The sequence below is a fragment of the Pelophylax lessonae genome (assembly GCF_965119305.1).
Source record: "Pelophylax lessonae genome assembly, chromosome: 1".
NCBI lineage: Eukaryota > Metazoa > Chordata > Amphibia > Anura > Ranidae > Pelophylax > Pelophylax lessonae.
In genome coordinates, this window is record NC_138768.1 from 14,874,358 (window position 1) to 14,899,357 (window position 25,000).

General features: G+C 43.9%; 1 protein-coding gene across 1 annotated transcript in view; it reads right to left on the bottom strand.

Annotated features, from left to right (window-relative positions):
- DCTN1 (dynactin subunit 1) overlaps positions 1-25,000 on the bottom strand; it is a 243,791-nt gene that overhangs the window by 27,005 nt on the left and 191,786 nt on the right. Inside the window, exons 15-22 of the mRNA XM_082272033.1 lie at positions 16,836-16,993; positions 14,559-14,727; positions 14,399-14,467; positions 9,219-9,281; positions 6,161-6,310; positions 2,284-2,445; positions 1,997-2,128; positions 1,576-1,704 (exon numbers count right to left, since the gene is read on the bottom strand). Of these exons, the coding sequence (XP_082128159.1) occupies positions 1,576-1,704; positions 1,997-2,128; positions 2,284-2,445; positions 6,161-6,310; positions 9,219-9,281; positions 14,399-14,467; positions 14,559-14,727; positions 16,836-16,993 (1,032 nt within the window). The remainder of the gene's footprint in view (positions 1-1,575; positions 1,705-1,996; positions 2,129-2,283; positions 2,446-6,160; positions 6,311-9,218; positions 9,282-14,398; positions 14,468-14,558; positions 14,728-16,835; positions 16,994-25,000) is intronic.

Genomic DNA, 25,000 nt, shown 5'->3' on the forward strand with positions numbered 1-25,000 from the left:
CTGGTTTCGGAAGGATTTTCCCCCTTAATGACCAGGCCATATTTTGCAATTCGGCACAGCGTTACTTTAACTGACAATTGCGCAGTTGTGCGACGCTGTACCCAAATAAAATTGATGTATTTTTTCCCCCACAAATAGAGATTTCTTTTGGTGGTATTTGATCACCTCTGCCATTTATATTTTTTGCGCTATAAACAAAAAAAGAGCGACAATTCCGAAAATAAAAAAAATATATTTTTCACTTTCTGCTATATAATATTCCCAAAAACAAAAAAATGTAAAAATCAAAATTTAACATTTTAGGCCAATTTGTTTTATGCTACATATTTTAGGTAAAAAGAAACAAAAAAAATGCAATAAGCGTATTTTGATTGGTTTACGCAAAAGTTATTGCGTCCACTAAGTGGAAAGATTTGGGTAATTTTTATGTTCTTTTTTTTGTTTTACTAGTAATAGCGGCGATTTGCGTTTTTTTGCGGGACTGCGACATTGCGGCGGACAGATCGGACCCCTGACATTTTTGACACTTTAGGGGGGGACCAGTTACATTACTACAGTAATCAGTGCTAAAAATATGCACTGTCACTGTACTAATGACACTGGCAGGGAAGGGGTTAACACTGTGGGTGATCAAGGGGTTAAATGTGAGCCTACGGGAGTGATTCTAACTGTGGGGGGAGGGCGTGGCTTGTGAAATGATACATAGAAGGATCACAGGCGCCCTGTGATCATTCCAAAGGGAAAAAAGGTCAGCTGTGTTTACAACAGCTGACCGTACTTCTCTCTCAGCGGGGAATGATCGCGGGTGTCAGGCGGCAAATCGGAGCTGCCTGCTCCGTGCATCCGAGTCCCAGCTGCTGAGTGGGGGGCGGGAGTGCGTCGCCGGCGGCCTGCGCTCGCCCCCTAGCTGAAGGTACGCGACCGACGTATACCTACGTCAGTTCGCGCAGGAGGGGCTGCCTGCCTTAAGTGGTTAATCGCCACTGGGATTTTTATTTTTTTGCTTAACCAAAAAAGACCAAAAATTTTGGAAAAAGCAACAGTTTAGGTTATAAAATTTTGCAAACCAGTCATTTTTATTCCTTCACTGATGTGCGCTGCTGAGGCTGCACTGATGGGCACTGTTGTGGCTGCATTAATAATCAGGACACTGATGAGGAGTGCCATGATTATCAGTGCAGATGTCCCCTTGCACACTAGCCGGTTACCGTCTCTCTCCTCACGCTGTGACAGCGGGAGGAAAGGAATGCCAATAACCGGCAAGTGTGTTTACATCGTACTCCGCTGTTATTGGACACAGCTAACCACATGGTACAGAGCCGCTGTGATTGGCTCTTTACTCAGATCCGTGATCAGCTATATCCGTAAGGACGCAGTGATCACAGAGCGCGTTGTTCTGGGAGGGCGTCATATGATGTCTGTATGACTGCGATTTGGCTTAAGCACAGTCGGCAAGTGGTTAATACAGACCATTGGGCCTGATAAGGTCATTCTTAAGGTACCAGAAGTATTTCGAGAGCTGCAATAACCTCACAACCCTATCCAAGGTGCCCTAAATAGGGGAAGGAGAGTTACCTTGATCTTCAGGGACTTCTTCAGCTCTTTGATGACGGTTTCTCTATCCTCCAGCTTCAGTCCCAATCCTTCTGCGTCTGTAATCTCTGCACGGAGGGCAGCGGCTCTCTGCTCAACTGGAGGAGGTGACTGCAGAGGAGACACAGCCATAAGTCACACATTACCAGATGTTCAATAAAAGAAAAACCCAAATAAAATAGGGAAGGGATAGAACCTAAATCAGGTTTGCATTGTTGCCTGTGTTCTTACTGGGGGGGGATTTTCCCTAATCTCTTGTGTCAGCGAAGGATATTAGGAGAATCCATCCAATGAAGACACAGGCAGCATTAAAAGCAATTATATATCAGTGGCACTTTTGTCCACCTGGCTGGAGTGAACATAACAGTGAAGAGGAATTTCCCCAGTCCCAGGGTTCGCTCACCTTGCTCTGAGGCTTCTCCGCGTCATACTCTCCTTCCTGCATTGCAGTGGCCATCTTGTTCATGGTGGCTATCAAGTTGTTGCAAGACTGTCTGAGGCATTCGTATGGGTTACTGCCCTGAGAGCCGTAAATCTGGAACAAGAAACGATCGATGACTGTAACAAGTGAACAGATGTAAGTGATAATTCACATTATAATTTATGCGTTACTGATGGAGCTTCTATTTATCAGTCATCCAGCTGGAAATGTTTGTTGGTTTCTTCTTAGACACCTTGCAGTTTTCTCACCTGTTCAGTGGCCTTGAAGGCGACATCTTCCAGCTTCAAAGACTGCAAGCCTTCGCTCTCCCCAAGAGGAGCGATCATCTGAGCGCCGGCGGCTGCCACCTCCTGGAAGACGGCCACCACCCATTTCAGGTGTTTGCGGCATTCCAGCAGCGTCTCCGAGACCTGGAAGGACAGAAGTCACAGTCACACAATGTCTACTATAAGTGTCACAGCTCTGTCCTTCAACACAAGAGGCAGAGTGCATTATTGGATGGGCTGTTAGAGCAGACTATATCCTATTTTTTTTTTTTTTTTTTTTAAACCACTTGAAGACCTTAAAACAGGGGTGTCCAAACTATTGCCCTCCAGTTGATCAGGAACTACAATTCCCATGAGGCATTGTAAATCTCTGACATTCAGAGACATAACTAGGCATGATGGTAATTGTAGTTCCTGAACAGCTGGAGGGCCATAGTTTGGACATAGCTGCCTTAAAAGTTTAAGGGACAGTTCACACCACATGCAGTCCAGTGCGTTTTTTTTTTCTGCACCAAAAACGCATGGATAGTAGGTTATATGGTTTTCAATGGCATAGTTCACACCACTGTGTTCCAGTGCATTCCAATTCTGAAAAAAAAAAAAAAATGTAGAACATGCTGCATTTTTTGTGCACTGGACTGTACTGGAAAGCGGTAAAATGCATCAAAAAAAGCAACGGAACGCACCTAAAACGCACTGGAACACACATAGTTATTTAAGGTTAGGAAAAGGTATAAGGTTAAGTTATATACATAAGACCATCTGTTCATTAAAGTGTATTTTTTTCCGAAAAAAAAATTGCCTTTGAAAGACCGCTGCGCAAATACAGTGGGACATAAAAAATTGCAAACAATCGCCATTTTATTCTCTAGGGCAGTGATGGCGAACTTTGGCACCCCAGATGTTTTGCAACTACATTTCCCATGATGCTCAACTACACTGCAGACTGCATGAGCCTCATGGGAAATGTAGTTCCAAAACATCTGGGGAGCCACCATCACTGATCTAGAGAATAAAATGGCGATTGTTGTAAAATTTTAGGTCACACTGTATTTGCGCAGCGGTCTTTCAAAGGTAATTTTTTTTACGGAGAAAAATACTTTAATGAACAAAAAAAAAAAAAAATATTTACCCCAATTTATTTGTAGAATATGAAAGATGATGTTACGCAGAGTAAATAAATACCGAACAGGTCATGCTTTAAAATTGCACATGTTTGTGGAATGGCGACAAACTATACTACTTAAATAGTCAACGCTTTAAAATTATTTATAGGTTACCTGTTAAGAATTCTAGAGGAGGTCTAGTGCAAGAATTATTGCTCTCACTCTAAAGTTTGTGGCGACACCTTACGTGGTTTGAACACTGTTTACATTTGCCTGAGCGACTTACGTACGCATTCATTTCTGCACGCAAGCACAGAGGGATGGGAGGCGCTTTACATTTTTTTTCTCTCTTATTTTACTTTGCTTTACTTATTTTTTACTTTTACACTATGCCTTCATTTATTATTTTTTTTTTATTCACTTTTATTTCTATTACAAAGAATGCAAATAGAAATAAGAGTGACAGGTCCTCTTTATTGAGAGATCGGAGGTCAAAAAGACCCCAAATCTCTCATTTAGCTTTAAAAGCAAAAGATGTCAGGTGTCACTCCAGTCCTCCAAGGCCATAGAGATAAGTGGTGGCTATCTTGGCAATGCGATGCATCTTGGATGGTTCCTGGACTTCACCGATGGGCCAGGTAAGCACAGGAACAACTGCGTACCGGAGGGGCGCGTAGTTGTGCACTCATCCAGCCATTTCTAAAAGTGATCCCGGGGCGAATCCACCCTTGGTTGGGACCACCTCTTTATCAGAAAGAGAATCGACCATAGTAAAAAAAAAAAAGAATAAAAATAAATATAAAATCGGGGTTATGGCAGCTAGCATTTATAACGTCAAACAAATGACGTATTTTTCCAATCAGCCGGTCGGCTAGCGGGTAAACAAAGGAGCCCTTGAAATGACTTTCAGCTTTCGGGGGAACCTCTGCTAATAATGCTATAACTGTAAACAGGCCTGAGACACTAAGGCTACATTCACACCTGAGCATAGCGTTTTCGTGCGTTTTTTTACCGCGATTTTACCGCGATTTACAGGCGTTTTTACAGGCGTTTTTTGTGCAGGCGTTTTTATATTGAATAGAGACCAATGGTAAACGCCTGTAATCTGCCCAAAAAGAAGCTCATGTACTTTTTTGAGCGTTGGGTGTTTTGCTTACAGCGTCAAAACGCTCAGATGTGAACAGGGGCCATTGAAATGAATAGGATTTGTCTTGTTGGGCGTTTTGATAGCTGATCCTAGAGCAGAAATACTCCCCAAAAACGCCCAAAAACGCCTACATGTGAACGGAGCCTAAGGAATGTGGCATACTTTGTATATTTCATACTCAGGCCTGCTCTATACAACTATATCTTTAGTATGAATAAAAAAATAATAATAATATTGGCCACACAGACCGTGTAAACTGTACTGCATCCTCACAATGGTGGTCAGCAAAAAAGCAATCCCCTACTTTGACAGTCATTGAGAAGTGCCGCCTTACACTGTGCTCAGTGAACGACCCTAGTACATTGGTGGTCATGGTGAAGTCACTGCACTCGGGGTAAGTAGGAAGAATACCCCTTTTATAATTGTTAGTGGTCTATAAACTAAGGGATAAAAAGGATAAGTACTTGGGTGGGCTTAGAAGAGGAAAAGGCTGAGCACTGAGAGTATTGCGGCATAACCAGGAGAGCAGGAAGAAGCTAGAATTGGCATGGAATATGCAGGGCTGCAGTCACTAAAAAGTGTCACCACCCTCCTGATGTTATGCCTGCATGTGGCTCAAAGTGGAGGGGGGGGGGGTCATGAAATTAGAATACTTCTTAAAAATGTGTCTTTATTTGTTTGACTACTAAATCAAGCAGAGGGGCAGGCAGATGAGGGAGCCGCCTATGGCGCTTTAGCAGAAGCAGGGCACATAACTGTCAGGACCCGGAAACCTGTGCTGCTGAAGGAGCTCACAGCTTCAGGTGGGGGCGCAATTTGGCCTTTTCACCTTGGCCAGCCCTGGCTGGGATTAAACAGCTACAGACTATGAACCGGTTAAGGAGAGCGGAAGGCCATCATTCCTCCCATTTAATGTGCAGTACACAGTTTTATTTTCTTCATGAGAGTAAGGTGGGGTGCTTTGATATGGACAAGTCTACAATATTTAGTTCCACTGGTAGTCTGTGCAAGTTACGAATCCTTTAGTATTTCCCTTAATGTAAAATTAATAAAAATGTACACCCAGACCAGGGAGAATTAATAAGAGAATTTCCCTTCTGAAGACATTATTAAACATCACCGAGGTGATCAATTCCTCATGTGTAGCTACAATAGAGTAGAACAGGAGAACCAGACTCATGGAACAGGTCCAAGTCTTGGCTTTGTAGAAATGGTTAGCTGGCCAGCAAAAATACAATTCACTACAGCGCACTATTTTCTTTTTGATTACCTGTCGTAGATAGAGAAGATATATATATATATATATATATATATATATATATATATATATATATATATATATATATATATATATATATATATCTACACACACACACTAGGACAGCTATATCTCTGCATCTTCTGATGCAATATAGTGCTGAACAGGGAGTGAAGAAAACCATACCATCCTCAGGATACACAATGGTGTAGCATCTTTTTTTTATTTTTTAAAGAGTTTAACTTGCTATAAAAAGGAAATCTGCGCCAACGCTGAGTAACACTGTATATCCCAAGACAAAGTTATCTTCTGAAGACCGACAGCTCCTAATGTTTGAGGTTGACTCGCCTGGGGTCCAAAGCTGAGAGCGGCAGGTATTCCAGCTGCCTCTGTGCCCGGCATTCTGCGGCGGATCTTCTTACAGAACTGCCGGATGTCACTGCATGAGGTCTCCAGATCCTTCAGGAGAAGAGCAAAGTCTGACGCCTCCTGTCCAACCTGAAGGAAGAGATGACAAACATTTGAGATATTAGGCAAGTCTGTGCCGGATGAGGGATCCTGAAAGCATGTTCAGAGTGGGAGAAAGGGGTGTGCTGTGAAGGAGAAAATGAGGGGAGAAAAATGGGACCTCATTGAATCTCATATCACACCCTTCTATTGAGATTTCTGACCTCCCATTCCACCGCCTCCAATGAGATATCTGACCTCCCATCCCACCCCCTCCAATTCCTGACCTCCCATCCCACTCCCTCCAATGAGAGATCTGACCTCCCATCCCACCCCCTCCAATGAGATATCTGACCTCACATCCCAACCCCTCCAATGAGATATCTGATCTCCCATCTTTCCCCTCCAATGAGATTTCTGACCTCCGATTTCTCCCCTCCAATGAGATTTCTGACCTCCCATCCCACCCCCTTCAATGAGATTTCTGACCTCCCATCCCACCCCCTTCAATGAGATGTCTAACCTCCCATCCTACGCCCTTCAATGAGATTTCCGACCTCCCATCTCTCCCCTCCAATGAGATGTCTGACCTCCCATCTCTCCCCTCCAATGAGATGTCTGACCTCCCATCTCTCCCCTCCAATGAGATGTCTGACCTCCCATCTCTCCCCTCCAATGAGATGTCTGACCTCCCATCTCTCCCCTCCAATGAGATGTCTGACCTCCCATCTCTCCCCTCCAATGAGATGTCTGACCTCCCATCTCTCCCCTCCAATGAGATGTCTGACCTCCCATCTCTCCCCTCCAATAAGAAATCTGACCTCCCCTCCAATGAGATGTCTGACCTCACATCCCTCCCCTCTAATGAAATATATCTGACCTCCTACCCCACCCCCTCCAATGAGATATCGGACATCACATCCCACCATTTTAATTAATTTCATTAAAGTGTTTCTAAAGGCTGAAAAAAAAATTCATGAAATCTTTATTTTCTCATGCAGTGGGGCTGTGCCCACAATGCATGGGTTAACTGCTTGTTTAGTCCATGGGCGCAAGGAAAAGCTATACTTACCCGATCCGTGCTCCCCCACGTCCAGCGGTGGACTGTTCCTGCCATCCAATCTAGAGCCAGTCATTGGGCGTGATGACATCAGCAACAGTCCATTCAAAAGACCGCTAGCATGCGGGAATGGTAGCAATGGGGAGCGGTCTTGAGATCAGAGAATCGGCGGATAAGGCACGTATATCTCCGCTCTGCAATCCCCTAGACAAAAATGAGCAGTTAATCCGTGCAGTGCCTGCACAGCCCCATGGCATGGGAAAAAACATTTTGCCTGGAGTTCTTCTTTAAGGTTTTTTTTTACCTTCATGAATAATCCTTCCCTGATTGGACAGTGACTACAGGCTTAAGCCGACCAAATTTCCATCCATTCATGGGCAGGCTGGTTGCACTGAATCAATTTCAGTACAACCAGATCAGATTGTGGTTTTGTTTTTCCATTTGATCTCTGCCAGTAGCTATAGCCCACCAACAGTGATCATTGTATTCTTACAGCCGGGAAAACTCCTACTGTAAGAATACAACAGCGCAGGGGGAGGGATTCCCCCATCAACACGGAATAAGTTGATGGGGGGGGGAATCAAGCAATTATCTTTCCTTCAACCTGTGGTTAAAGGAAAGAAATATATGGCCAGCCCTTAAGCCAGCCATAGATTGTTCAAATCTCTGCTGAACTGGCTAAGATTCGAACCATCTATGAGCAGACTGATTTTACCCAAGTTAATCCATCGATCAACAAAGGTACAACCAGCATGTTGAATTTTTACATGCGATTATTGCCAGCAATTGTGAACAATAATCACTGCGATCTCCTCTGGCAGGGATGGCTCCCATGCCCACCTGCCGGGAGAACACCATAAATCTTGCAGTAAAGAAAATCGCTCAATTCCCCCATCAGCACAGTCACTGTTGATGGGGGAACCAAGCAATTTTCTTTCCTGCAACCGTAATTGCAGGAAAGATAAAAACGCAACATCTATGGCCTGCCTTAGTCATAAAACTTGTATGAGGCCCTGGCCTATATTAGCCAGCAATTGTATCTGGTTGTAACAAATAGCTTAAAGCATGGGTGCTCAACCTGTGGCCCTCCAGCTGTTGTGGAACTACAAGTCCCATCAAGCCTCTCCCTTTAGCTTGTAACTGCCAGTGGCTTGCAATGCTTCATGGGCAAAACAGCTGGAGGGTTGAGCACCCATATCTTAAAAACGCAGGTGTCAAACACAAGGCCCGTGGGCCGAATGAGGCCCCCCCCCCCCCCAGGCCATTTTATGTGGCCCTCGCACCTCTCCTGCAGCGCCCCCTTTGTCTCTGCCCCCACATTGTCTCAGTAGTCGGCAGCAGAGGGGACAGAATTCCTTTGCCAAATCCAGCGCTTCTCTGTGCAGCTGCAGAAAGGCTCGTCTGTGTCCCACCCCCCTCCTTCTCAGCAGTCCGCAGCTGAGAGGAGGGCAGAACTCCTCCTATAGATCCTGCACCTCTCTGCGCAGCCGCACCACCACCTTGTCTCTTTCTCTCCTGGTCTCAGCATTTAGCAGACTCTGGAAGCTGACTACATGGGGTAAGGGGGTGCACTGTGATGTAAGGAAGGGTGGGTGACTCTTGACATCTCATGTAAGGGGGTATCAGGTAAGGGGGTATTCATGTAAGGGGGTGTGGGGTGCTTTGGACATTTAGTCTTACAGATATAACAGGCCCTTTGAGGGCAACCATAATGCTGATGTGGCCTGCAATTAAATTGAGTTTGACACCACCGTCTTAGAGTATAAAAAAAAGGCTGAGAAAGTCATGAAAGCACAATGACGTGTGCAACTAAATCCCTTCTGCCTGCACTGGATTCTGCATGTAAAGTCACCAGAGAGGTGAAGCAGGGGAGGGATTTCTGGATCGCAGGTTACTCACATGTAAGAAGGCGCGCAGTCTGCTCACTTCAACTCCCATACAGTCCAGAGCGCTCTGTGTAAACTGTGGACAAAGATATTAGTTACAGACAGACGAGATAGATCACTGGGATATGAGAATGTCCGAGTCACCAATTCAGAACAAGCATGCAGATCAGGAAAGTCGGAGGAAAGTCAGACATCCACATTTGTACAATTGTTCTGGGTCATGGAGTACTGGAGCCAAAAGATCAACATGACAGGCAACTCAGATTTTTAGAAGGAAGTTGGCAGTAGGTCCCCTAAATTTCTTCAAGGTTAGGTCATGATTTTACTAGCAGGTGGCACTGTAGATTGAAAGCGGTTCCTTAAGGAAAAATTACTGTCACTGCAGCAGAGACCAGGTGCTGAGTGTCATTCTTATACTTCCCTACCAGCTCTAGGATGCAGAGCAGTCAGGCAGAGGTCCAAAGTCCAAAAAAATAAAATAAAATAAAAATAAAAACACTCAGCTCTCCTGTGCTCAGGACTAGTTTGTCCACCCGGAATAGCACTCACCTTGCTGCCCTCCCAAGACAGGGGACGTCAGAATGACCAGAAACAAAAGATAAACCGAGGGAGCACCGGCCTAGCGCATTATTCTCAATAAAGTTGACTTTATTAAAAGAAATGCAAAACATTTACTTACAAACTTAAGTTTTAACAAAGGCCCATCAACATGAATGTAGTATCGATGATATTTTTTTTAATCACAGATGTGAAGTCCTAATAGCGACTGGCTGACGCATCTAGGACTTCACATCTGTGATGCGACAATCTCATTGATACTACGTTCATATTGATGTGCCTTTATTAGCTTGTTTGCCCTTCTCTGGACTCTCTCCAGTTCCAGCACATCCTTCCTGAGGACCGGTGCCCAGAACTGGACAGCATACTCCAGATGTGGCCGGACCAGAGTCTTGTAGAGTGGGAGAATAATCTCTTTATTTCTGGAGTGAATCCCCTTTTTTATACATCCCAGTATTCTGTTGGCTTTGCTTGCAGCCGCTTGGCATTGCATGCCACTGCCAAGCCTGTTGTCTACCAGTACCCCCAGGTCCTTTTCCATCTTAGATTCACCCAGAGTAATTTTTTGGAGCTTTCACACAAGCTTCACATGTTTATTCAATGAGTATGCTTTGCTATTATAAAACTTTAGTGCATAGAACAGGAAAAATGCTCCCGCAGGGGGCTGGGATTTTAAAGGTGCAAATAATGTACTACAAAAAAAAAGTTTTTTTTTCATAAAATTGTCAATTTTAGTTACACTTCATTAAAATATATAGAAAATACAATAATAGACAAACATTGTTTAAAAACAAATTATTCAAACATGGTAGTTTGGAAACTGATGTAATCCAAAATTCACGATGGTTCATGGGTGATAATTCCAAATGATCAACCCTGAACCATCGTGAATTTTTCTATATATTTTAAATGAAGTGTAAATAAAATTGACAATTTATGAAAAAACTTTTTTTGTAGTACATTTGCACCTTAACCACTTGCCGACTGCCGTCAGTAGATTTACTGCGGCAGTCAGCCCCTCACAGGCAAAGTGACGTTAATTAACGTCACTAGCCTGTGAGGCTCTCGGGAGCGAGCGCGCCGCCGGCGGCACCCCCCCGCGCGTGTGACCGGCGGACCCGATGTCCGCCGGTCACTCGGCGATCGGCGGGGGAGAAGGAGAAAGGCAGGCGGCTTGTGTAAACAAGCCGCCTGTCATTCTCCCCTGTGTAGAAACCCTGATCATACGGTTCTACTATGTAGGACCGTTGATCAGTGTAACTACAGCTCAACAGACAGCCAATCACAGTAAGAATCACGCCCCTAGGGACACACACAGCCCCTCCCTCTCAAATAAAGTTAACCCCTTCACTGCCAGTGTATTTTTACAGTAACAGTGCATATATATAGCACTGATTACTGTAGAAATGTCACTGGTAACCCCAAAAGTGTCAAAAATGTCAGTCAAGGGTCCGATCTGTCCGCCCCAATGTCGCAGTACCGCAAAAAAAAAAATCGCAGCGCGCCGCCATTACGCGTTAAAAAAAAAAAACAACAAAAATGACAAAAATCTTTCCCTTTGTTAGTAAACACGATAACTTTTGCGCAAACCAATCAAAATACGCTATTTGCGATTTTTTTTACCAAACATATGTAGCATAAAACAAATTGGCCGAAAATGTTAAAAAATTTTGATTTTTACTTTTTTTTTTTTTTTTTGGGGAATTTCATATAAAAAAAATGTGAAAAATATTGTTATTTTTGCAAAATTGTCGCTCTTTTTTTGTTTATAGCGTGTGATCAAAAAAAAATCGCACAGGTGATCAAATACCACCAAAAGAAAGCTCTGTTTGTGGGAAAAAAAGGACGTCAAATTCGTTTAGGTACAGCGTCGCACGACCGCGCAATTGTCCGTTAAAGTCACGCAGTGCCGAATCGCAAAATACCCCCTGGTCTTTTAGCAGCCAAATCCTCCGGGGCTTAAGTGGTTAAAAATCCCAGCTCCTGGGGAGCATTTCTCCTGTTCTATATACTAGTGATCAACCAATATCATTTTTTCATTGCCGATACCGATAATTTGGTCATCGCGTATCAGTATCAGCCGATATTTTCGTAAATATTTTTTTTTTTTTTTTACTTGACAGGCTCTCTTGTGGAGGGATCTGGGGGTCCAAAAGACCCCAAACCCCTCTCCTCTGCACTTAACAGCAGTCAAAACGCCAAGTTTGGCTGTTTTGAATCCTGTAATTTTTTTTAATCTGGTGTCGAGTACTCGGAAGTGATGTCATGACATCACTTCCGGATTTTTGCATGGAGACCCAATCAGAGCCGAATGCAGCTTTGATCGGGTCTTCGGCGGCCGTGCAGGCTGGTTGCCTGGGTCTCCCGGTGGGACGGGAGACCCGGGTGAGCCGTGGAAGGGGGGGGGGGAATGGGGACGTCCCCTCCCGCTCCTTGTAATGACAGCTGAGCGGCTCCTCAACTGCTTCGATTGTCATTACAATCAAAGGAAAAGAGACTCACTGCTCAAGGTGGTATGAAAGCCTGATGACACACACCGGTGCACGCCCCGGCTCGCCTCCGTGGATAATCAATAAAGAAAAAGAAATGGCTGCACTCCAGATGAGGTCAAAATCCAGGTTTATTGACTGGACATCCCAATGTGACAATAGTGACAAGGTAGGCGTGTTTCACACACTACAATGTGTGCTTAATCATTACAAAGAAAAATGGATATAACATCTCAATATATACACACACACACAAGGATTCAATTATCAACAACAGGAAAAAAACAAATAAAGAGGTGAACCATTTTTCTAATTGCAAGTGATGTATGTGAACCCATTAAACCATTTATATAACAATATTGAACAAAGATTATATATATATATGTGGCATATGTGTAAATAAAAATACAACTACACGTACATGTGTATATCTGAAGGTACATATACATAAAACAAACACATATATGAATGTGTATGTAAAAATGTATAAAAAATGTGTATCAAAATGTGATTGATAAGTAAATAATAAATATAATTGTATATGCCAAAATAAAGGGAAAAGATATATGTATATGTATATTAAGTGTATGGGCGAAGAAGAAATGGATCGCATGATATACAAAAACCAAAAAATTATGTGATACGATAAAAACAATTAATATAATATAATGATTAAAGCATAAATGGGCACATGTATACTTGTATGTATATATCTTAAATGTGCTCCATTATGGCAGATTATACACAGTATATAGAAGCGGCCAACCCCCCATAAAAACAACCTACATAGATACAAAGAGAGTCAAAGATGGACTTTAATCATTTTATTATATTATATTAATTGTTTTTATCGTATCACATCATTTTTTGGTTTTTGTATATCATGCGATCCATTTCTTCTTCGCCCATACACTTAATATACATATACATATATCTTTTCCCTTTATTTCTCCCTTTTTATATACCTGTTCCTTGAGGATTTTTTCACATTTATATAAATGGGTTTTATAGGTATTAATATGTATATTTACTATTTTTCATTCAATTTTTATATTTTTCATATTATAATTCTTTTTTTTTTTTTTGGCACATACAATTATATTTATTATTTGCCCATCAATCACATTTTGATACACATTTTTTATACACATTCATATATGTGTTTGATTTATGTATATGTACCTTCAAATATACACATGTACATAGATATATATATATATATATATATATATATATATATATATATATATATATATATATATATATATATATATATATCTATCTATCTATCTATCTATCTATCTATCTATCTATCTATCTATCTATCTATCTATCTATCTATCTATCTATCTATCTTTGTTCAATATTGTTATATAAATGCTTTAATGGGTTCACATGCATCACTTGCAATTAGAAAAATGGTTCACCTCTTTATTTGTATCGCCTGTTGTTGATTGATAATTAAATCCTTGTGTGTATGTATATATGTATATATATATATATATATATATATATATATATATATATATATATATATATATAGAGATGTTATATCCATTTTTCTTTGTAATGATTAAGCACACATTGTAGTGTGTGAAACGCGTCTACCTTGTCACTATTGTCACATTGGGATGTCCAGTCAATAAACCTGGATTTTGACTTCATCTGGAGTGCAGCCGTTTCTTTTTCTTTATTGGTTGTCATTACAAGACAGCCGACCGTCGGCTATGGACGCCGATACCAGGGTGATGCCTCTAGCTGCAGGCATCACTCCGGTACAGCACTTTCGAAAATATCGGTAATAATCGGCCACCTTGGGATATATCGGGGAAAGTGCATATCGGCCCTCGATATATCGGCTTTGCCGATAATCGGTCGATCCCTAATATATACTATACAGGGATGTGGTGCAGATGAACTATACCTCTGGATATAATCCATTTCTTGTTTATATGTTTAGTGCAGTTTAGGAGTATAAATGCTTTTAAAGTAGTCTGTCCATCTATCCATCCACACAACTCCATTAAAAAACTGGTGGCAAAAAGGTAAAAGCATTCAAATATAGGTAAAAGGTATGTAAAATGCAGGTTAAACATATTGTGAATCCTGACATCATGGAGATATAGAAGGGATAAGCAGCACTCACCTTGATATGGTCAAACAGCTGCATAGTGCAATCTTCAGGCTGGTCAGCCAGGTGGATGCTGTACAAGTGCTGAAAAGATATCAAAAACGATAATAAAAGACAAACAACTTCACATCTTGAGAAAACATCTCGTGCTAGTCACTGTCATGGCCGCTCCTACCTGATAGTACTTGATGGCTTTGGTGAGCGGCTCCACATTGACCGTCTCATCCAGCTGATCTTTGTGCAATAATTCAATAAGGAAGTCCAATGATCGTTCATGGACGCTCATCTCTGGGTACAGAGTGCCCACCTTCTTGTACACCTCAACGCTGCACTTGTTCAGAGCCCTTGTGGGAGGATAGAAATCCAGTTAATTTATACAGTGTTGTGAAAATGTATTTGCCCCCCTTCCCTTCCTGAATTTTTATTTTTTTGCATATTTGCCACACTTAATTCAGAGCATAAAATTTTAATATTACACAAATATAACCCGAGTAAATACAAAACGCATTTTTTAAATGAAGATTTCATTTATTAAGGGGAAAAAAACCTGCCTGGCCCTGTGAAAAAGTAATTGCCCCCCTAAACCTAATAACTGGTTGCGCCAGCTTTGGCGGCAACAACTGCAATCAAGCGTTTGCAACAATAATGAGTCTTTCACATCACTGTGGAGGAATTTTGGCCTGCTCTTCTGTGCAAAATTGTCCTAAGCACTTGTCCTTCGGAAAGTTTACCCCCCCCTTCATAACCAGCCTAATTTTTTGCGATACGGCACTGCGTTGCTTTGACTACTGCGTGGTCCTGCGACACTAACCAAGAAAAATGTAGGTCTTTTTCCCCCCAAAAATAGAGCTCTTTTTAGTGGTATTTGATCATATCTGTGGTTTTTATTTATTTTGTTTGCTATAAACAGACCAACAATTCTGAAAAACCAAAAAAAATATTTTTTACTTTTTGCTATAAAACATATCCAATATTTTTTTTTTTTTTTAAACACAATTCTTAATTTAGGCTAATTATGTATTCTGCTATATATATTTTTGGTAAAAAAAAAAAAAATCCTAATAAGCGTATATATACAAACCACTGGATATTTTTGTTTGGATTACTAGTAATGGTGGCGATCAGCAATTTCTAGCGGGACTGCGATATTGTGAAGGACAAGCTGACACTTTGACAGAAACAAAAATATGCACTGTCACTGTACTGACAACACTGGCTGGGAAGGGGATAAATCAAAGTGTTAAATATGTGCCTAGCCAGTGTTTTAGTGTACGGTGGGAGGTACTTTTACTAGGGGAAGAGATGGAATTTATTCCCTGCTTTGCAGGAACACTGGATCCATGCCTTCCCTTCTGACAGAACGCCGTTCTGCCTTTGTGGTGGATGATCAGCAGGCGCCAGCTCACATATGGCACTTTTCCACTGCAAGTACCGGCTAGTACCGGCTCGGCTCTACTCGGCCCTGCTTGGCCCGGTTTGCTTTTCCACTGCTGGTACCGCATGGTATAGGGTCGGAACGGTTCGATACGGTATAGGTTTGCTTTTCCACTAAAGTAGTACTAAATTAAGTGGGTGGGATAACAACGGGGTGGGTGGGATTCTCTGACCAATCAGTGGCTAGTAGTGACTGCATGCAAAGGATTGTGGGATATGGTACCAGTTTGGTACCTGTTGGAACCACAATCGAGTAGGTACTGTTTTTTCAGAGCCGTACCGTACCGTACCGTTCCATGCAGTGGAAAAGCAAACCTATACCGTACCGAACCGTTCCGACCCTATACCATGCGGTACCAGCAGTGGAAAAGCACAAAAGGGTGCCGAACCGCGGTTCCATGCAGTGGAAAAGCGCCAATAGAGTCTGTGGTACCCGCAGATCAGCTCCCACTGTGTATAATCACAGCGGGAGTGGGCCGCAGGTGGCGCGCATGCACGCCCCTTACCTGCGAGTGCCGAATCACGTACTAGGTACATGATCCAGTGCAGCAGTGCCACATTGCTGCTTAAGTTATAGGGTTGGCAAGTGGTTAAATATTTACCCTCACCCCCATTTCCTGTGAGGAAGAAACAAGTACCCGAGATTTATTCACCCTCTCCATGCTTAAGAGCTGCCCCACAACTTCCTGCTCATCCAAAGCCAGAAGTCCTCTTTGGTCAGAATGAGAATATCATTATTCTGCCCATTTCCTGTGAGCCAAGCTGGTCATTCATCTACCACCTGAGGGGGTTGACCTCACATGGGCTGAGCTACAGCACTACCAGTCCAGGAAGATCGCCCGCTGCCTGATAGAAGAGAACAGTCCTGTGACATCCCTGGACCGGTCACATGGCTGCAGGAAATGTATGTTTAGTGGATTTGTATTTCACATACATATCTTTGGGAGCTTTGGTTTATCTCAATATACAACGCTGTCCCTGCATACCCATATAAACACCATGATGAAAGGTCACTCACTGCTCGTATTTGTGTAGCGTGGCCTGCAGGAGGCTTAGAGAATAGACCAGACCGGCTGCAAAGCTCATCTGCTCTCCCACGGCTCCCCTCATTCCCGTCTTCTCATTGGTCTCCGACAGCTCAAACTTTTCCTGGGCCTGATTGCTGATCAGCTCCGCCTGAAACACACAGAGAGGATATCAGAATCACCCACACAAGGATTAGACGGCTAAGATTTAACAATTCTGTGACAAGAGGTCACTGGTGCCCAGGCTAAATAAGTGGCTTTGGGGAACTGGGCATGTATTGTGGAGGAAACCTGTAGGAGAGAGGCATAAGGTTCGTATTTTGCCTGATTGTAACCTCCCCCTATACAAATTGAACAGTTAACACATGCAGTGTGAAGGGAATGACCTATTCCAAGGGTACATTTTTCATCGGCTTTCATGGGGGCATCATGCTAGGGAACCTAAAAACAGACTGCGGATGGGAAGGGGTTAAGATGCACTGTTTATCCACATGGTCAACCTATGTAAAAATGTTCCACTTTACAGTGAAAAGAGCAAAAACACAACGCAGGGTTGTTCTGGTAGGAAATTGCTGTTACTGAACTTCTGTTACTCAGGGCCCGGCAGAGGGGCCCTCAAAACAGGGTCTGCGATCTCAAGGTTTTCAGAACTATACTGAGAACAGTAACGGGGATCCCTTCCCCAGGTAGTGATGGGGGGGGGGGGGGGGGGGGATTGTAATTTGTGTGAAGCGAACGATGCAATCTGCTACATACATTGTATTGCAAAAAGTATTGGGACATCTGCCTTTACACACACATGAACTTTAATGGCGTCCCAGTCTTAGTCCTGAGGGTTCAATATTGAGTTGGCCCACCCTTTGCAGCTATAACAGCTTCAACTCTTCTGGGAAGGCCGTCCACAAGGTTTAGGAGTGTGTCTATGCGAATGTTTGACCATTCTTCCAGAAGGGCATTTGTGAGTTCAGGCACGGATGTTGGAGGAGAAGGCCTGGCTCGCAGCCTCCGCTCTAATTCAACACCAACGATGTTCTATTGGGTTGAGGTCAGGACTTGGCAGACCAGTCAAGTTCCTCCACCCTAAACTCCTTCATCCATGTCTTTATGGACCTTGCTTTATGCACTGGTCCAAATCATTTGGTGGAGGGGGGATTATGGTGTGGGGGTTGTTTTTCAGGGGTTGGGCTTGGCCCCTTAGTTCCATTGAAGAGGACCCTGAAGGCATCAGCATATCAAGCCATTTTGGACAATTTCATGCTCCCAACTTTGTGGGAGGAGTTTGGGGATGGCCCCTTCCTGTTCCAACATGACTGCGCACCAGTGCACAAAGCAAGGTCCATAAAGACATGGATGAGTGAGTTTGGGGTGGAGGAACATGACTGTCCTGACCTCAACCCGATAGAAAACCTTTGGGATGAGTTAGAGTAGAGACTCCAAGCCAGGCCTCAAACTCACTCATCCATGTCTTTATGGGCCTTACTTTGTGCACTGCTGAGCAGCCAAACTGTTTCCACAATAGCATACCAAAATGTCTTTGTATACTGACACCTTAAGAGTTCCCTTCACTGGGACTAAGGGGCCAAGACCAACTCCTGAAAAACAACCCCACACCATAATCCCCCCTCCACCAAATGATTTGGACCAGCGCACAAAGCAAGATCCATAAAGACACGGATGAGCGAGTTTGGGGGTGGAGGAACTTGACTGGCCTACACAGAGTCCTGATCTCAACCTGATAGAACACCTTTGGGATGAATTAGAGCGCAGACTGCGAGCCAGGCCTTCTTGTCCAACATCAGTGCCTGACCTCACAAATTCTCTTCTGGAAGAATGGTCAAACATTCCCATAGACACACTCCTAAACCTTGTGGACATCCTTCCCAGAAGAGTTGAAGCTGTTATAGCTGTAAAGGGTGTGCCAACTCAATATTGAACCCTACAGACTAAGACTGGGATGCCATTAGAGTTCATGTGTGTGTAAAGGCAGGCGTCCCAATACTTTTGGTAATATAGTGTAGCTGTGAATGTGAAGCGCTCTATCCGTGAAGACAAAGTACCTTCAGTTGACCAGCGGAGGGCGATAGTGATAAACAGGACTGACGGATAATAAAGCAGACAGAAAATGCTGCGGCTGGCTGACAGCAGAGGAATTAAAGCAAACATATGGAGGAATCTTAGCTGCTGGATGGCCTAGAAAAAATGTGCCATCTGATTCCCCCACAAGATATCATTTGATGAACGCTTAAAAAGTAATTTGCTCAGGAGCTTAAGTAGGTGGACTAATGGTACTTGATTTACTAAAGACACTCTGCAAGGGCAGTTACTCATAGTGAGGGGAGTTTTGCTGACTTCCATCTTTCAATTATTTTCCTTGCTTGTGATTGAGTATTTTGTTTCTACAAATTAGACCTCATTTATTAAGCACTGCACCTGCACTTGCACAGTATTTGCCTTTAGTAAATAAACCCCATTGTGTCTCAATGTTTAATCCTGAGATCCCAGGGGTAGAGGCGTTACACCTGAGACTTACAGGGATAAAGTGGTTTGAAAGCCTAAACTTTTATCTGAATGCATTCCATGCATTAGAGTAAAAAAAATGTTCCGGTACCAGCATCGCCCCCCTCACTTCCCCCCCCCTCCCCTCCCCTATTGGCTCCCACTGCTGTCAGTCAAATCCTGTGACAAGGGGGCGGGGTGGAGCTGTCAGTGTCTATGGATGCAGGCAGTGCAGCTTGGGATCGAACCCGCAGGTGTGCCACCATAGGAAGCCGCTTCCTATTGGGTCACACAGAGAAAAGGCGCAGCCCAGGAGTGCTGGTGGGGGACCCCAGCACATGCTCCGGATCACGGACAGATGGGTTCAGGAAATCATTCGGTCAGGGTACAAGATCGAATTTCTTTCACGGTCGGCGGACAGATTCTTTCCCTCAAATCTTCATTTGACCCCAGGACGGTTACAGGACCTACATCAGGCAGTGCAGGATCTTCTTGCCCAGGGGGTTGTCCCGGTGCCTCATCGGGACAGGTTTCTGGGGGTTTTTTTCTAATCTGTTCACTGTGCCCAGAAAGGAGGGCAAAGTGCGTCCGATTCTGGACTTAAAAGCACTGAACCGCTTCGTGCGCGTTCGAAAATTCCGCATGGAATCGCTCCGCTCGGTGGTGGCCTCCCTGAATCCGGGGGAGTTCCTGCCCTCTATAGACCTGAAGGATGCGTATCTACACATCCCCATTTTCGAGGGTCATCAGAAGTACCTCCGATTCGCTATCGCGGAGGAACATTACCAGTTTGTGGCGTTACCTTTCGGTCTCGCTTCGGCTCCAAGGGTCTTTACCAAAGTGTTGGCGCCTTTTCTGGGCCTGTTGCGGGCACAGGGCATTGCGGTCTTGGGATATCTGGACGATTTCCTGTTAAGATCAAGTGCCAGTCAGAGCCTGCTGCGTGATCTGTCCACTACGGTTCAGACGCTTCAGGAGTTCGGTTGGACAATCAACATCCAGAAGTCGACCTTGTCGCCTTCGGTTCGTCTCCCGTATCTGGGAATGGTTCTGGACTCTGCTCAAGCAAGGTGTTCTTACCGGAAACATGCAACATGTTTGTTATTTAACCTCCCTGGCGGTATGATTGTTTCCGATTTTAGGTGCTGAAAGCGGTACAATTATTTTGCTAGTAATTCTTAAGGACGAGCAGCCCAAACCAACTATTTACATATGATTTTTTTTTTACTGTGCGTTCTCCTTTATAACATCCCGGGTATAATAAAGTTTGAAACACAAAATCATAAATTATAATCTAATAAATAACTATAAATAACAACAAATAATAAGAATACTTTTTATTCAATAAATTGTAGTAAATAACATAATCAAAAACACTGACGTTTTTTTTTGGCCAAACAAGGATCCAATATTAGTACTGTATTTTCTGGCCTATAAGACTACTTTTGAACCTCAAAAAATGGGGGGGTCGTCTTATACGCCGAGTATAATATCTCCAAGGTAACCTAAGTATAAGTATTACTGGTAGATGTAATCTCTCAAGACGTTGGCTGTGTGGGAATCCTGTACCGGTATACCGTATGTACCGTAGCTTCGGCTACATACAGTGTACCGTGCTGAGCCAATCAGGGAGAGCGATGTATTCTATTATTGAATGCAAAGCCTGCTTGGATTGGCGGAGTAACAGCCCGCCTCTCTGACTCTGCCAATCCGAGCAGGCTTTGCATTCAATAATAGAATACATCGCTCACTGTGATTAGCTCAGCGCGCTATACTGTATGTAGCCGAAGCTACGGTACATACGGTATACCGGTACAGGATTCCCACACAGCCAACGTCTTGAGATTACATCTACTGGTAATACTTAGGGTACCTTGGAGATATTATGAGAGATTACATGTATTACAGTACTTGGGGTACCTTGGAGATCTATGAGAAATTTGATGTTTTTCAAAGGTGTTGCCTTGCTTCGGAAGGGGGGGTAGTCTTATACGACGAGTATAGTCCAAAACCTATGTTTTAACTTGAAAATTAGGGGGTCGTCTTTTACACCCAGTCGTCTTTTACGCCCAGTCGTCTTTTACGCAAAGGTCATCTTTTACGCCCAGTCGTCTTTTACGCAAAGGTCGTCTTTTACGCCCAATCGTCTTTTACGCAAAGGTCGTCTTTTACGCAAAGGTCGTCTTTTACGCCGGAAAATACGGCAGTCATATTGCTTCAGTAAACGTCCCGGGTATGGAAAATTTTAAAAAACTGGGTACAGCACAAAGTCCGACGTCACAGTCAGGACAGTAGTACCGCGTTTCTTTTCGGATTTCCCTTCCAGTGTCGTCACGTTTGGAACAGCAATCCACACACATCCTTGTGGGTGCAGGCTTCTTTTCCGTTGGTGGAATGTGGTCCATAAAGTGAGGACCAATCAGGCGCTCGGGGTTCATAACACCTGCAGCACAGCGTCCGGATCTATTTACAGTCGGTGTTTGAGAAATATAAGTTTGCCAATTTTCCAAACAAAGTCCACATGAACCACAGGCATGTCACTCTTTTTTTTAGCAGAATGAATGCGTTCCACAAACATTGTTCAAGAAGATGCCTGAAGATTTTTTTGTAATATTTTTTTTGTTATTTTCTCATTGCTGGATAAAAAGTCATGGCCTGGTCAGCTCTGTCCACACCTCCCATGGTGTTGTTGTAATCCATCACCAGTTGTGGTTTCATTAGGTCTTTTCCACCTTTTGTGTGTACCATGACAGTAGCGGTGTTGTGGATGGTACTCATCAGGCAGACATCTTTTTCTGTCGCGCCATCTCAGTGCCATCATTTTGCCTTTCTGCCAGGCAACTATTTATCCTGCCTTGAGTTTTTTTTATTGGCTAAGGTTGGCGGCATGTCAGGCCGGTTAGCTCTAACGGTCCCATATGTGTCCGTCTTGCTGAGTAGAAGGAACTCAGAGTTCTGGGTAATTTGATAAACCTCCCAAATATTTTTGAGTTTTGGAGCTGGATGAGAAGTCTCATCAAATGCTTTATTATTTGCAAAATGCCAATATTTCATATTGAGCGAAAATTTGTATTGGGACATGACCGTGCCAAAAAAAAGGAGTGGCTAATAATTTGTTGGTGGTCCAATACCACTTCTGCAGAGGCCATTTTCTTTGTTGTTAAAGTATACTGGTGAGCGGACATACTGGATGCCTTTGCTGTTGTGCTATTGGCTGGGCATCCATTATGCCCCAAGGTACCTTTACGAGGGTTGGGCCACCTCCAGGCTCACCTGCCCCCTATCTATCCATTAGCTTGCATGTGCTTCCACTGTGGAGACTCTCATAAATTCACTAGAGTTAGGACTGCAGGTAATACAGGGTGCTGTGGAGTGGCCCTGCAGCTTACATGTGTTTGAAAATGTGTGCTAACTAAACCCCTGTTTTGACGCAAACCGTTAGACAGGTTAATTTGGTTGGTAAGCAAACTGGTTGGCAAATTGAACTGGGAAATTTTATCTGTTTGTCTCATGTGCGTTGCCCTTCCATGTGTTCTTTGCTATGAAGGCCAGTTATAGGTGGGGGCAGAGGCCATTTTCTGTGTTTCCCCCACCACTCCCTGCAGAATAATTAGGACCAGAAATTTCCAGATGTCCGCTTTGGTCACGGGTTCCCACAGTCTGCTCCTTGAAAACCTCCGATGCGCAGCAGCTTGTTGCTCCTGGTACCGATTTGTTTCCATAACAATCTTTTCAATAACCTCATCGGTCAAAAAGAGTTGGAGGTATGCCAAGGGGTTGTCATTCTCAACATCAACTTTGATACCAGGTGCTCCAGTAAACGGAAATCTTGGGGGCGCTACGTGCTCCGTACCGCAGTTAATCGAGCACCAAGTCCGCACATTGCTGGTCATCGCTGAAATCGCTTTCTGTGTCCGATGACGAACTTCCCCATGAATCACTATTACTCAATTCTGCAAGCGATTCTGTATCCCTGTCTTCCAGCAGGTCATATACCGCTTTTGAGGTGGCGGCGCGCTTTTTTGATGCCATGGTCGTTCTGCAGTTTCCAGACACAAAGTACAGGAAAAATGCAGGAAGGGCACTGGAGAAAGCACTGGGGGGCAAACTAAGGTCAATTTATTTTATTTTAGTAATATAATCCAATAGGATTACAATGTATCAGTGTATTTGTGTTTTTAACTTTTTGAATTTGCCGCCGGTTCCCCCCCCCTGCGATGCTCGCAGGAGACGGAAGCCGGGGCTCACAGCATCAGGCGGAAGATCCGGCCGCCGGATGCTGCTGGAATACATCGCGGTATCCCGGGGACAAGGTAAGTGACCTCTCTTCCAGGATCCAGCGATGCTCCCTGGCGGTACCCCGAGTGTGGCTTGGGGTTACCGCTAATGGCACTGAAATTCCACCCCGAGCCACACTCGGGAATACCTCCAGGGAGGTTAAAGCGGAACTAAACCCCTTGATTTAACAGTTTCAAAAAAACAGTTGCATTTCCAACACATGCTGGGAATGTAACGGTCACATTTGCTTGTGGTCTCAACCAAATTGTCAAACTATCAAATGGCTGGAGTCATAACTGATCACATGTGCAGCATCAGGGCAGTTACAGATTAAACACAGGCCAAGATGGCAGCTTCCTTGGCTGAAAGCGATAGAAGGGTTTAGGTTCGCTTAAAAAAAAAAAAAAAAATTAGACTTTATATGTGGCTTCTATTTTCCATCCGTAGCAAGCAAAAGGTTTTCCAGGACAGAAACTTCCACAAGACCCTCTCTAAGAGCTTCTACCACACAAAACCTTATTAGGTTTCCTCCTCTTAGTATTGTGGATAAGCAGCAAGCATAGTAATGCCAGTACAGATAATATAAGGAAAACCCAGGTCAGGGGGTAGATAACCAGAGGGCACAGAAGCACCAATACAATGTAGGGATAACACAGGACAGGGGATGGATAGGCAGCGGGCACAGTGACACCAATACAATGTAGGGGTAACACAGGACAGGGGGTGGATAGTCAGGGGGCACAGTGACACCAATACTATGTAGGGTAACACAGGAAAGGGGGTGGAGAGGCAGCAGGCACAGTGACACCAATACAATGTAGGGGTAACACTGGACAGGGGGTGGATAGGCAGTGGGCACAGTGACACCAATACAATGTAGGGATAACACAGGAAAGGGGGTGGATAGGCAGTGGGCACAGTGACACCAATACTATGTAGGGTAACACAGGAAAGGGGGTGGAGAGGCAGCAGGCACAGTGACACCAATACAATGTAGGGGTAACACAGGACAGAGGGGGGATAGGCAGTTGGCACAGTGACACCAATACAATGTAGGGGTAACACAGGACAGAGGGGGGATAGGCAGTTGGCACAGTGACACCAATACAATGTAGGGGTAACACAGGACAGAGGGGGGATAGGCAGTTGGCACAGTGACACCAATACAATGTAGGGGTAACACAGGACAGGGGGTGGATAGGCAGGGGGCACAGTGACACCAATACTATGTAGGGTAACACAGGACCGGGGATGGATAGGCAGCGGGCACAGTGACACCAACACAATGTAGGGTAACACAGGAAAGGGGGTGGATAGGCAGCGGGCACAGTGACACCAATACAATGTAGGGTAACACAGGAAATTGGGTGAATAGGTAGTGGGC